We start from the raw sequence: 13,353 nt of genomic DNA, 5'->3' as shown, positions 1-13,353 counted from the left end.
CATTTAAGGCCGCGAAAAATGTCATTAAAGACTTAGGCCTTGATTACCAAAAAATACACGCGTGTCCCAACAATTGCATGTTGTTTTGGGGAGAAAATGAGAAGGAAGAAGTCTGCAAAGCTTGCAATGCCTCTAGGTGGATTGTAGTGGAAAATAAAGATATAAGTGATGGCATTCCGGAGCAGTTGATGCACAAAGTTCCGGCAAAAGTAATGCTTTACTTCCCACTTAAGTCGAGGCTTCAAAGGCTGTTTATGTGCAAGGAATATGCAGAACTTATGACTTGGCATTCCTCATGACGGAAAAAGATGGTAAACTGAGGCATCCGGCATATGCCGAGGCCAGGAAGACGATGGATGCCAAATTCCCTTATTTTGCGGAAGACGATAGAAATGTCAGATTAGGTCTAGCATCTGATGGGTTCAGTCCATATCGTACAATGAGTACAACTCATAGTACATGGCCGATTGTGTTAGTAAATTATAATCTCCCACCTTGGTTATGCATGAAGCCGGAAAACTTGTTACTCTCAATGATTATCTCCGGTCCAGAATCTCCAAGAAACAGTATTGATGTTTTTATGCAGCCCCTTATCGCTGAGTTGAAAGATTTATGGGATAAAGGCATAGAAACTTATGATGCTTTAGCTGGAGAAAATTTTAATCTGTGTGCAAGTATTTATGGACCATTAGCGATTTTTTGGGGTACGCAATGCTATCCGTTTGGAGCACAAAGGGTTATTTGGGCTGTCCGGTATGCCACTACGAGACTTCTTCTTCGTACTTAAAACATAGTAAGAAAGTGTGCTACATGAACCATAGGAAATTTTTAGAGCTGAACCATAAGTGGAGGTTTGATAAAAAGAGGTTCAATGGTGAAATTGAAATGGGAATGAGTCCGTCAATTTTATCAGGGCTAGAGGTTGAAGAATTATTAACCGGTTTTCAGAACCAGTATGGGGGTGCTAAAAGCAAGAAAAAAGGCAGGAAGAAGAAAGGGGAAAAACTGATTCTCCTTTTAAAAAAAATCAATTCTTTTTTATTTACCATATTGGAGCCAGAACATGCATCGACATAACCTTGATGTTATGCCCATAGAAAAGAACCTATATGATAGCATACTTGGTACTTTACTAAATATGTGTGGGAAATCGAAAGACCATTTAAATTCTCGATTTGATCTTCAAGAAATGGGAATCAGGAAAGACCTACATCCATTTTTAACAAATGATGGGAAAGCGTACGAGATAAGGGCTGTTATATTTGATATGACGAATAAGGAAAAAGAAACTTTTTGTGCAGTGTTGGAGAATGCTAAATTGACGTATGGTTCTGCATCTAATATTAGATGATATGTACATACGAATGAGAGAAAAATCACGGGGTATAAAAGCCATGACGCACATTTCATTCTTCACTACTTATTGCAATTTTCTATAAAGAGAACACTGAAACCTGAGGTTGCATTGCCTATGATAAGATTAAGTGCATTTTTAAGAGGCCTTTGGGCCAAAGTTATCGATTTGGCCGACTTAAAGAGACTACAATAGGAAATTGTAGAAATCCTGTATAGTTTTGAGATGATATTTATACAAGCTTTCTTCGACATAATAGTGCACCTACCCGTACATTTATGCAAGGAAATTGAGTATGGTGGACCAGCGTATCTCCGGTGCATGTGGTCCATTGAGCGATATCTAGGTAAATTAAAAATGTATGTATGAAATAGGTGTAGACCAGAGGCTTCCATTGCTAAAGTTTATCTCGCAGAAGAATGCATAATTTTCCTGTTCAAGATTTTTAAATATTGATGGAGCTGGGAAAATAGGCAAGTATTCTGCTAAATCTGAAATATGTCCACAAAATGTGGAATATCCAATCGGTTTAAGAAGGAATAAAGATGGAAAAGCCATTACTATAAAAGATTCGTAATGGATGGAATGTCATCGCTATGTTCTTTTCAACTGTGCTAACAAGGAAGTAGAAAGCTTACTTGAGTAAGTTTTTAAGTTCTTTTATTTTTCAATTAGTATTAAAGAATTAGGATCTTTTCGTTATGATTTTATTAACTAGGTCATTATTATAGGGAACATCGAGCTTTAATTGAAGGCCAAGCTAGACCTAAAAGATTTAAAAGGGAAAGAGTTCATACTGATGATTTTTATAAGTGGCTGCAAGAACAAGTTGGAAAAAAGGAAGTTATTTTGCCAGAATTACAAGTTCTTTCAAAGGGCCCTAATCGAGTAGCTAAACAATTTAGTGGATATGTCATTAATGGATTCAGATTTCATACTAAGTTTCGAGATGCTAGGTGTATAACACAAAACAGTGGTGTATTCCTAAGTGCCTTGACAACCAGCTTTGCGAGTTCGAAAGATGAGAATCCACTGGTTAGTGAAGTCAATTACTATGGAAGAATTGAAGAAATACTGGAAATTGATTATTGGGGAGAAATTTCAGTTGTTTTGTTTAAATGTTGTTGGTACCAAGAAGAGACAGACTTGTATGGCCTTATTCGTGTTAATTTTAGTAAACTATGCCAAAAATCTGATCCGTATGTTTTGGCATCACAAGTACAGCAAGTCTACTACTTACAAGATCCTGTTGATAAATCATACGACAATGTCATCAAGAAACTTCCAAGAGACTGGTCTGAGGTTGAAAGCCCAGATGCAAAAGAAAGGCCAGATGCAAATGAAAGCCCAGAGACTGTTCGTGCGGGCGTTGAAGTTAGTGATGTTCATTGGTGCAGAGATGATGCCCCAATAATAGAGATCCCAGTTACCGAAGAGGAAGAAAATGCTTCTTAGAATTAGAATCCATAATATTTAATTATCATGCTAGTATTTAGCTTATTTCTTTGTAATGTCATAATTTGATCTTTGAACCTTCTTTTTATGCTTAAATTGTAATCATAGTACTTATGCTTTGGTGTTTTTGATTTAAGTGGTTGTTTTCTTATAAGTGCTTGTTTAAGTTGCATTTTTCCATTAGTTAATTAGTGCCTGTGTAAGTTGCATTTTAGATAAAAATGGGTATTTTTGTTGAATTTTATTTTCAGTTAATTAGTTGCATTTTTCCATTAGTTAATTACTGGTTGTTTAAGTTGCATTTCAGATAATAATGGGTATTTTATTGAATTTTAATTTCAGTTAATTAGTTGCATTTTTCTTATAAGCATTTTTATTCTTATAAGTGGCAGAATATTAATATCACTGGACTTGCGTATCTAATATTTTCTATGACTTTTTTCAGGATGGAAGATGATTCATTCCATGTTAGGATTTACCACAAGGGTCAATTTCAGAATAATAGCTATGTTGGAGGGAACCCGACTATTTTTAAGTATATTGAGCGTGATAGGTGGTCTTACACGGTATTAATGGAGTATGTTAAGGATGACCTTGGATACTCAGAAATCGGAGGAATATATACAAACAAAGAAGGGTGGAAATTATGTGGCAATGATGCAGACCTTAATGAATATGATGAAGGAGTACAAAATCTGGGCTACCTGGATTTTTATATCGAAAATGTGGTCGATCATAAGATCCAGCCTTTGAAACAGATGCAGCCACATGTGGTGATGCGACCTAGGACAAATCTATTTACAGGTATTGTAATTTCAATTTGCTCAATTTTCACTACTTGAATCCATCATAGATATTACTTGCTTTTAGTTTTGATGACTACTTTATTACAGCTAAAAATGTAGGGAAACAGATGTTTGTGACCACTCACCAACTCCAACTGCAACAAAAAAAAGAAACAAGCTGATGTACGCAACAGTCCTCGGATGTCAACACGGCTTAACAATCGACAAGATGTCAACAGTCCTCGGAAGTCAGCACGACTTAACAATCCACAAGATGTCAACAGTCCTCGTAGGTCTACACGGTTAATGAACAACCCGAAAAAGTCAACACAGTTGAATAATCAAGAGGTTAACAGTCATCCAAAATCAGCTGGTCAAGAGGTTCATGATGCAACTACCAAAATTACAAGTGTGAAGAGGAAATTGGATTTAAAAAATCCACCGAATGAAGATGAAAAAATGGGGGAAAATGAAATTGAAGTAAAACTTCATTATGTCCAGTTTTTTTACTAAAGTAGAGTATATTGTCATGCAATTCTAAAATTTGAATCATATTTTATCTGCAGGACCTACCTCCACCCCCCTACAGAGTATGAAAAAGCGCGAGCCATTAATATCACGAAAAATAATATGAGGTTGAAGCAGTTAGGCTTGCCTAAACTAGTGGAAGGTGTTAGAGCTAAGATGAAAGGAAAAGGTTCAGGAAAAGACGCTATTCAAGAGGAAGGCTCTGAATATGATCCTGGGAATCCTAGAGTGGAGGAAAGTAAAGAAGCTGAAGATGGAGAGAAAAAAAGAAAGGTGTGTCATGTCTAGTACTGGTTCATTTTAATTGGATATTCATTATGCCTGCAAATTTAATTTTATTGCATTATTGTTTTTTACACTACAGAGAAGTTAAAAAGAGCAGAATAGGAATCCTCTTAGTGGTAGACCAACAACACGTTCATGGGTGAATGATACAACTGCCCCAGAGAAAGATGCATCAACCGAGGCACCACATGCTTCAGTTTCGGTGGAGCCTGCTGCACAAATCAAGTTGCCACAAATTGAGGGGGTAGGAACAATGGCGACTTATGTAGTTACGCGGAAGCGTCAAGAGAAATAAAATGCTGAGAAAAATATAGAAATTGGTAGTGGAAGTGGAACCGCAAATGAGCGAGTTGATGCAAATGATGCATTTCGTGATCTTAGAGAAGAATCCGAACAAGGTTAGCATCTTTAGTTTCACAATTATCGTTCTTTCTAGTGTGTACTTGAATTATGTATGAAATGATTTGGAATTAATTATCTATCTTTCATACGTATACTTGACAATTACAGTTGAAGGTCCTAAAAAGAAAAGAGGGCCAACAATTATGAATAAAGTTCATACAAGGCCCTTTGCAGAAGAATTGTCCTCGGCATGAATAAGGAATTCCAACCTATATCTGACAATGACCAAGTTGTGTCTGAATTTTGTCAATTTTTTGGGACATTTAAGAAGTGTGTGCTACTTACCTATAAATCTTCGAAAGATGTTCCTGAAAATTTAAAGACCACTTTGCTGAATTATGTCAAGGTATTCTAAACTGCAATTTTTTCAATTTCATTGCTTATATTAAAATGTTGATCGTAGTAGGAATTTGCAAGTGTAAAATGTTGGTCTTAGTAGGAAATTTTTATTTAATTGATTTTTCTCAGTTTCCTTGCTTCTGAACTGAAATTTAAATAATTAATTTATGATTTGTATGTAAGCAACAATACGTATTTCCTGATGAGTTGAAAGCCTGGGTGTTGAAGTCAATTAATGCTGATTGGAAGGGGTACAATAGTCGTACCAAGATGAAACATTTTACTGCATATGACACCGATGAAGAGAGGTTAGCAAACAGGCCTGCTGAAATTCCACTTGAGGAATTCAAACTGTTGTTGCAGTATTGGGGAGATAAAGAAATTCAGGTATACCTTTCTATAGCCCAATATCGTCTCTTTTGTGTATTTAGTTACACTGAAATATTTCCATCATTTTTTCTTTAGACCATGGCCCAGAAAAATGCTAAGAATCGGCATACATATGTGGACACACACACTGCTGGTACTAAATTATTTTCATAACTTCGACATAAGATGGTATGTTCTTGACCATTCTCAAAGGAAAATTTGAATTATTTTTACTTGCCTTCTTTACTGTTCTGACAAGAGATATTTGATTAAATGGCATATATTGGATCATTATGTAATGAAAGAGATAGTGTTGACATTTTTGTCTACAATTTTCATTTCTAAATTTCTTTATCTAAAGAAATTTAGATAAAGGGTTTTTAGATAAATGTTTTTTTATATTTCATTTCTTTCTTTAAAAAGTCAATATTGGTTTGAGTAATTTTAATGGATTTAAATTTGCATCTAGGCCAATGATTCAGACGCAGCATTTTTTGTTAAGACTCGAAAAAGAAAAGCCGGCCGCAAGTATAAAACTGATGGAAGAGTAACTAACTTCATAATTGTAAGTATTCTTAATTTTTTTCATCACCTGCTAGTCTTAATTATAGATTACAAATATTTGGATTGACATGTTTGTGGCTTTATTTGGTAGGAAAAAATTGAAAATGTCTTGGGAAGTGATTTATCAGGACCAACTGATGGTGTGAATAAGCTTTTGTTGGATATAAAAGGACATGGTCCTTCTTGGCTTGTAGGGAGATCTGTCAAGCCTGTCAAAGGTTCTAGCCCGACGAAGTCACAAATCAATGACTTGACAGAAAAGATTAGGAAAGAAGTTACTGCAGAGTGGAAGAAAAGATGAAGCAGCAAAAAGAAGAAGTTGACGCAAAGATGAACAAGATGCAGGAGAACTTCATTTGGGCACTGAGAAAACTAGGTGAAGTAAACCCTAGCCTCAATGTCAATATGGCAGAGCTATGCGCCACATTTTCAAGTGACCATGATGATGGCACTCCTGTTACCATGGTCACTCCTATTATTGGAGGTGGTTCTACCTAGTTAGAAGCGTTCTAGCTGCATTCTCGTTCGACTTTGTTTTTCTCAGTACTACTATGTTTATATTTTAAATTGTAACTTTAACTTGTTTAAACTTCCGCTTTTGTTTTATAAATGGTAGACAATTAGTGGTATAAGGATGGTAGTATGGCGATGGTGAAGGTAGTGGTAGTATGGGATAACTGATGTTATGGTTGGTGGACTGATGTTTATGGTTTATGGATTGTGTTGATTTTAAGACAATGGTCTTATTTATGGGCATGCTAATTTACAAACAGTTCCTAACATTTTTTTTTGTAAAAGCGTTGCAATAGGTCTTTATAGTGTTGCTAATAATCAGTGTAAAATGTTGCTAAAAACACTAAAAAACGTTGCTCATGTGGGGTATTGATGCAACCTTTTTACAACGCTTACATTATCTTAAAACTAACACAATCCATAAACCATAACATCAATCCACCAACCATAACATCATTTACCCCATAATACCACTCCTGTAACACCCCCAAATCCGGGGTTGGGGATCCGGGTTGTCACGAGTTCCATTTCCCTTAATAACACCCAATCTTAATAATTACTCAACTACTCTGTACTGTGACCCCACAATAAACACACACACCACACATTATAGTCTCAGAGATGAACATCCAAAAATAACCACAAGTCATTTTATTCCACAATTATCTGCCCATACACCTTAAAAGGTTTTCTGAATAAATTTATATTTCTTTGCCATTATTACAATTTATAAATATACATAAATCTGGTACATCAAAAGTTGAAAGCCTAGCCTATTGGTAGTTCCTACCTCAGCTACGGCGGCATCAATACTTCTAGAAAACTGCGGAACGTCTCCTAATCGCTTGTGAATCGGGAGCTTGGTCCTGTTCATCTTTTCTATCTGTTGTTGTGTGATGAAAGAAGAAAGCAAGGGTGAGCAGCAAGCCCACCAAAATAATATGTATAATGATTAACAATATGAGCCTTCTCATAGTACTCATGAAAGTCTTGGTCAAAAGAAATGAACCAAGTTTGATATCTTAATGCGATGAAGTCGCAAAATATTCAGTATATATACATATATACTTTTCAAAATATTGGAAGTCCTCTTCCATGCATAATACACACAGAGGTCCAGTGTATAACTGTATAAAAAATATCGTTGCAAGGTGATCTCATATATCTAACCTTGTCTCAACGTTTTTCTGAAAATCTTTGTCATTCATAAGATAATTATTAACTAGATATAAGTTTAAAAGATGAAGTTACCAAATACTTCACTACACTTATATCATTTATAAAGCTACTTGAACTACCATTGTTCAAAGTATAATGAGCTTTCAACAGTTCATCACATAGATGAGACTACAAGACAAGATTTGAATAGATTAAATCTTTAAAATATTATTAAAGGAAATGAAGTTATGACATACTTCATTAAGTTCTGATATATATATATATATATCCACATATACATCTTCCTTTATACATTTCCTGAAAACCTCTGCCATGTAAAGTATGAACAGAATTGCAATATCCAATAAATTTGGAAAGGAAAAGAATTTTGGCATAAACCAGATATCTTGCTGATCAGGCAAAGATACCCATAAGTAACCTTTCCTACTAGTAGATGGACGAATTCCCCACTGGTCATCACCCTGGTCGTAATAGGACCTTATGCTGGACTGCCACTCAGCCACTTATGCATTTGATGGACTCCCACTGAGCCACTTACACTATCATGGACGCCCACTGAGCCCATGTTGCTTATGCCGACTCAATAGATGGACTTACTTCCCGAACGTTGGGTAAGTAATCAATTCATTTACCAAAACTGCAACCTTGTTGCGAATATAAAATACACCACAGAGCCGGATCCCTCAGGTTTTGAGCGAGTATTTAAATCCCCTTAAAAAGGAAGATCTTAAATATAAAAATAAGTTTTGGGATCCGCTCTAACTTTTAAAAATCATTTTGAAGACTCGAAAACACTTTAAAGAGTGTTTGGAGTAATACTGATTTATTAAAATAAATCAGTCCCGATATAAAAGGAATATCTGAATATTATTATTTAAATAATATTCCCATAAGAATAATTGAGGTAGAAGTTGGAAAACTTATACTTGAATGAATAGCAAATAACCAAAGATATACTTATACGAAAGTACTATCTTTATTTGAATAATCGAAAATAAGTTTGATTATCGAAAAATTATTCTTTAATAAAATAAAGAATATTATTTAGTAAATAATCGGAGTCATAAGTCCTCGAATGAATATTCAAAATAATATTAATTAAATAGAATAAACAAAGTCATAAGTCCTCGAATGAATATTCAAAGTAATATTCATTAAATAGAATAAACAGAGTCATAAGTCCTCGAATGAATATTCAAAGTAATATTCATTAAATAGAATTAACAGAGTCATAAGTCCTCGAATGAATACTATAATTAATATTCATGAAATAAAGGAGTCATACATCCTTAAATGAATATCCAATTAATAATCATTAATAATATAAACTGAGTCATAAGCCCTCGAATGAATATTCAAATAATATTCAATAATAAAATAAAGTTAAAGTTATCGAATAAACCTTATTCGATTAATATATAACCATATATATATAAGAATATATATATATTATCCTCGGGAACATCGACTCCCGGTTTAGAAATATGTTTTCACCTTTGGGTCCCTATACTAAGGGTATATGCAAATTACCGTTATCCTCTAGCATAGGTATTATCAACTGAATCAACAGATATATATATGGAAAGAATACGAAACAGGCATGCATAAATATATACCATAGCAGCATGCTTCAATATATTGCAACATTTGCTAATTAACCAACATGCATCTATCGCAAGATAATGCATATACATATATACATCACAACAACAGTTATAACGGGTAGAAAACTTGCGTGAGCGACTGGGGGTTACGAATGGCTCGGGACGAGTCTGGTAACCTATAAGCAACAAGAAAGTTGGAATTAAACCAAAGTCACTTGTAAATCTATACTCTAGCCAACTCAGAATCTAACGCTCGTTTTGCGCTTACTGATTCTCTTAAGTCACTCGAGTACCCTCGGCTCCACCATTTTTAATAATTTAACCTTTACGAGTTTTAAGGCGATTCCTTCGCGAGTGTCTTACCCACTGCCTAACACACTTACCATAATTGTTTCATACATTAATTAACCCTTTTTGGTCTTTAACCTATGTTTCAAAGTAAGGCGAGGGGAAAAGTTTCGTTCGCGAAACGCCGTTACTTGAAACGGTCGTTTCTCCTAAACCGTGCATTGGAATCGAACGAACTACATATCAAAACGAAGCTCGTAACACGAGCTATCTAGACATGGCAATGGTCATAATCTAGCAGGGGGTTCTCGGGTCCTAATGTTATGCACAAAAACAGTCTAAAGAAAATCGGACGTTACGACGGCTATGTTTACGCGATTTCCCAATTTAAAACCATTCAAAACCAACCCAATTCAACCTCAAATCCAACATACAACCAACATCCATCCTTATCACATCATAACAACCCCAACCAATTCAATTTTAACATTCATACTTATGCCCAAGCTTGAATTTAACTATACTACATTCTTTTAACCAAAACAACAAGATTTACCATTCCATTTCAATACCATTTCAATCCCAAACTCTAAATCACAAACATTAAGCTACCATATCACCCTACTAATCAAAATCATCTTATAATACATAGGAATCTAGGGTTTGGAGATGATATACCTTCCTTGAAGTGGTGGGAGGAGCTAGGAAGCCTTAAGAAGCTTTGAGAAGTCTTAGGAATGCTTGGATCTTCAAGGAAAACAAGAAAAATTTCAAGTTAAAAACTTGAAAACACTATTCATTGTCTTCTTCTTTGATTAAATGAAGAAGATTGAGAAGGAATTGATGGCTTAAACTCATGATATAGCCCTAACTAAGCATAAAGATGATTAGGGAATTAACTCACCAATTTAGGAGGCTTGGATCTTGAGTTTTGAATTTCTTGCCCTTTTGCAATAGTAAAAGCCGAGAGCATGAAGAACAATGCCTTGGTTTCTTTTTGATTTTGATGAAAAATTATTTGCTTGGCTTGGTTGGTTTGATTTTTGTGTTTGTTTTAGTAAATTACCTAGTTGCCCTTGATTTTGTGTGGTTAAAAAGCCACCACATCTCCTTCCTTCCCATGTCATGCTTGTGTCATCCTCATGATGTCATCCTCCCCTCCTTGTCCTCTTCTCATTGGTTGGGTGACACCATCCTCTCTAATCCCTTTGATTAACTTCCTAATTGTTTGCCTAATGACCGCTGATCTGTTATACGGTTCGCTTAACTTTCGTTTTCGTTTATCGTTTGAAGGATCATACCCGGGATCTTATTACTTAGGTTCCCTTAACCTTTCTCAATACATTATTTTCCTTTTTATGATCCTCTCTTATAATCCTTTAATTTAAATCCTTCGTATCCTGTTACCTTATACTCAATTCTCTCCGTATCTAGTGTATTTCCGGGAAAAATCAAAGTGTTCAGAATTGGATTCTGACGATCTTTACATACACTCATATATCATATAGAGTACTGATAAAATCTCAGAATATCCATAACAGAACCCCTACATAGTGTGGCATGAAAAGTTTCCTCATTCAGCTAAAACACTATTCACAAGGGTTACAAAAAGTTCAAAATTTTGGGGGTTATTACAACTACCTTCACCATCACCATACTACCATCCTTATATAAATAAACTTGAACCAATGAGACTAGATTTTGCCTTTTGATAGGATTCTTACAATAATATATGAACATTCTCATGCAGCTGTTTACTAATGCTATGAAATTACATGGTGTTTGTTGGCCGTTATTTGACAATGATTCTTCTTCCGTGTGGTTGTTTCTCTCCATGGTGAGCCACATTCATATTTTCTTGAATTTCAGTATAATATTTTCTATCATACAAAAAGTTAATATCTAACCAGAATCCACAAGTAAAGAAAGACACGTACAAGACTAGTAATCTACTACATAAAAAAAATTAACAAGTTCTAAATCAACGGAAGAAAATAAGTATATGATACTTTTAATCTTTAAACATATCCTATAATGTTTTGCAGTAAAATACGGAGATGGTAAGAGACAATACGTTAAGTAAGCCATGTGGCTCCAGAACCCAACCACGGGATGCACAGATAGCTCCATAAGGTCGATTCAGTTCCTTCTACTTCTTTAGTAATCCGATGAGAGTTTATGTGCTCGAGAACTTTTTAGCCCCAGGAAGTCCACCCTGCATATATGCAGAAGAAAAAATTAACTATAATTCTTGGTTTAATTAAAGATTTAAATAATTTCTCATACTTTAGATATGACATAACATTTACCGACAACACAATCAAATCATACTGAAATTTGGCAACACCCTGTATGTTTGAATGTTTTTTAGCAGAAAGTTGCTTTATGAATTTAGTCTTCCACACTTTAGATTATATACGTCTACAAATAATGTAAGATCTAAAAAAGCATTCATGTGGCACATGAACCAAGATTCATGATAAAGCTGGATGCTCCTCTCCTGTGCAGGAGGCATGTTTCACTCGAACACTATTGTTTTAGCACTTGGAAAAATCATAGTTACCTGGATAAAGAGATGATATCCTTCAGTCTGAGCAGGATTAGCAGGATTGGGTTGGTCCAACAAATCTTGAATTCTAATTAGAATTTGTTTCACCGTAATTGATGGCCTCCAACCCTAGAACAATATGACCCAAGCTCAAGTACAGTTAGTTACCCTATATTTTCAATATTTAGTCAAGTTATAAAGTGTACTTACACTATCTTCATTGAGAATGGATAGACACACAGTTCCAGAGGGGTAAACATTTGGGTGGAAAAAACCAGTTGGAAACTTGCATTTGGGAGGCTTGTTGGGGTACTCTTCACTAAAGTGAAGTGTAAGTGGATAGCAACCACCCTCCCAGTCAGTCTGCAACCAAAATAGTTTACATGTCACTAATACCCAAACAAAAAATGATATCATAGCAACATTACACAAATCTAGACACAAGCAACATTACACAAATCTAGACACAAAGAGAGGGATGTGAAACTAGAAAAATATGGTAAAAGTAAGATACATTTAACCCATTGTGTACATGCATATCCAGATGATACTTTGGTTATTTTATTACTTATTTTACATTTACCAAACCAATATAATGTTATTCTGCCATACAGCAAATTACTTGGAAATTGAAATACAAAACATAATGTACCACTTAAATCAGTATTAAAATAGCAATCATCCAGAAGACAAAATGTCTTCATCATATGGAGATAAAATTGCATCGTGCACGATTAGCATAGAATTACACAGTAGATAGAGTTATGTAAAATATTGTTGTGAGCTATTTTTTGGCGTTTGGCAAGTATACGTTACTATACATCTTACACATTTATTAATGTAAAGCTTAACAAGCAAATAGTAACTGGCTAGCACCCAACAACTACTTGTTTTCCCTTGACTACTAGCACTTATTATATACCAGGTCAAGTATTAAAAAAAATCTTATACATAAGCTTACAGAGTTATGTGCTGCGTACAGAGAAAGATTTAGAACCACTTAATATCATCTACTAGAACATAAACAAAAACAACAAATAAAAATCATGAAACAAAGCAATAATAGAAAGCCTTAATTCATTATAAATCTAACAAATTCATCCAGGCAATACATCAAACACCTTCAAGTCTTTAACATAA

The 13,353-nt window shown here is 34.8% G+C and overlaps 1 protein-coding gene across 1 annotated transcript; it reads left to right on the top strand.

Annotated features, from left to right (window-relative positions):
* The first annotated feature begins 295 nt into the window (after positions 1-295).
* LOC141680019 (uncharacterized) lies at positions 296-2,809 on the top strand. The gene is made up of 4 exons (XM_074486355.1): positions 296-753; positions 822-982; positions 1,098-1,323; positions 2,086-2,809. The coding sequence occupies exons 1-4, from the start codon at positions 296-298 to the stop codon at positions 2,807-2,809; spliced, it is 1,569 nt and encodes a 522-aa protein (XP_074342456.1).
* Positions 2,810-13,353: the final 10,544 nt, after the last annotated feature.

Source organism: Apium graveolens, chromosome 8 (assembly GCF_009905375.1).
Source record: "Apium graveolens cultivar Ventura chromosome 8, ASM990537v1, whole genome shotgun sequence".
NCBI lineage: Eukaryota > Viridiplantae > Streptophyta > Magnoliopsida > Apiales > Apiaceae > Apium > Apium graveolens.
Note: the sequence above shows the minus strand (reverse complement) of the source record. Positions and strands in the feature narration are given on the sequence as shown.

Coding starts and splice junctions, on each gene's coding strand:
- LOC141680019 (XM_074486355.1), top strand. CDS start 296: ATGACGGAAAAAGATGGTAAACTGAGGCATCCGGCATATGCCGAGGCC. Junction 983..1,097: donor TGCTAAAAGCAAGAAAAAAG/GCAGGAAGAAGA, acceptor TTATGCCCATAG/AAAAGAACCTATATGATAGC. Junction 1,324..2,085: donor TTGGAGAATGCTAAATTGAC/GTATGGTTCTGC, acceptor TCATTATTATAG/GGAACATCGAGCTTTAATTG.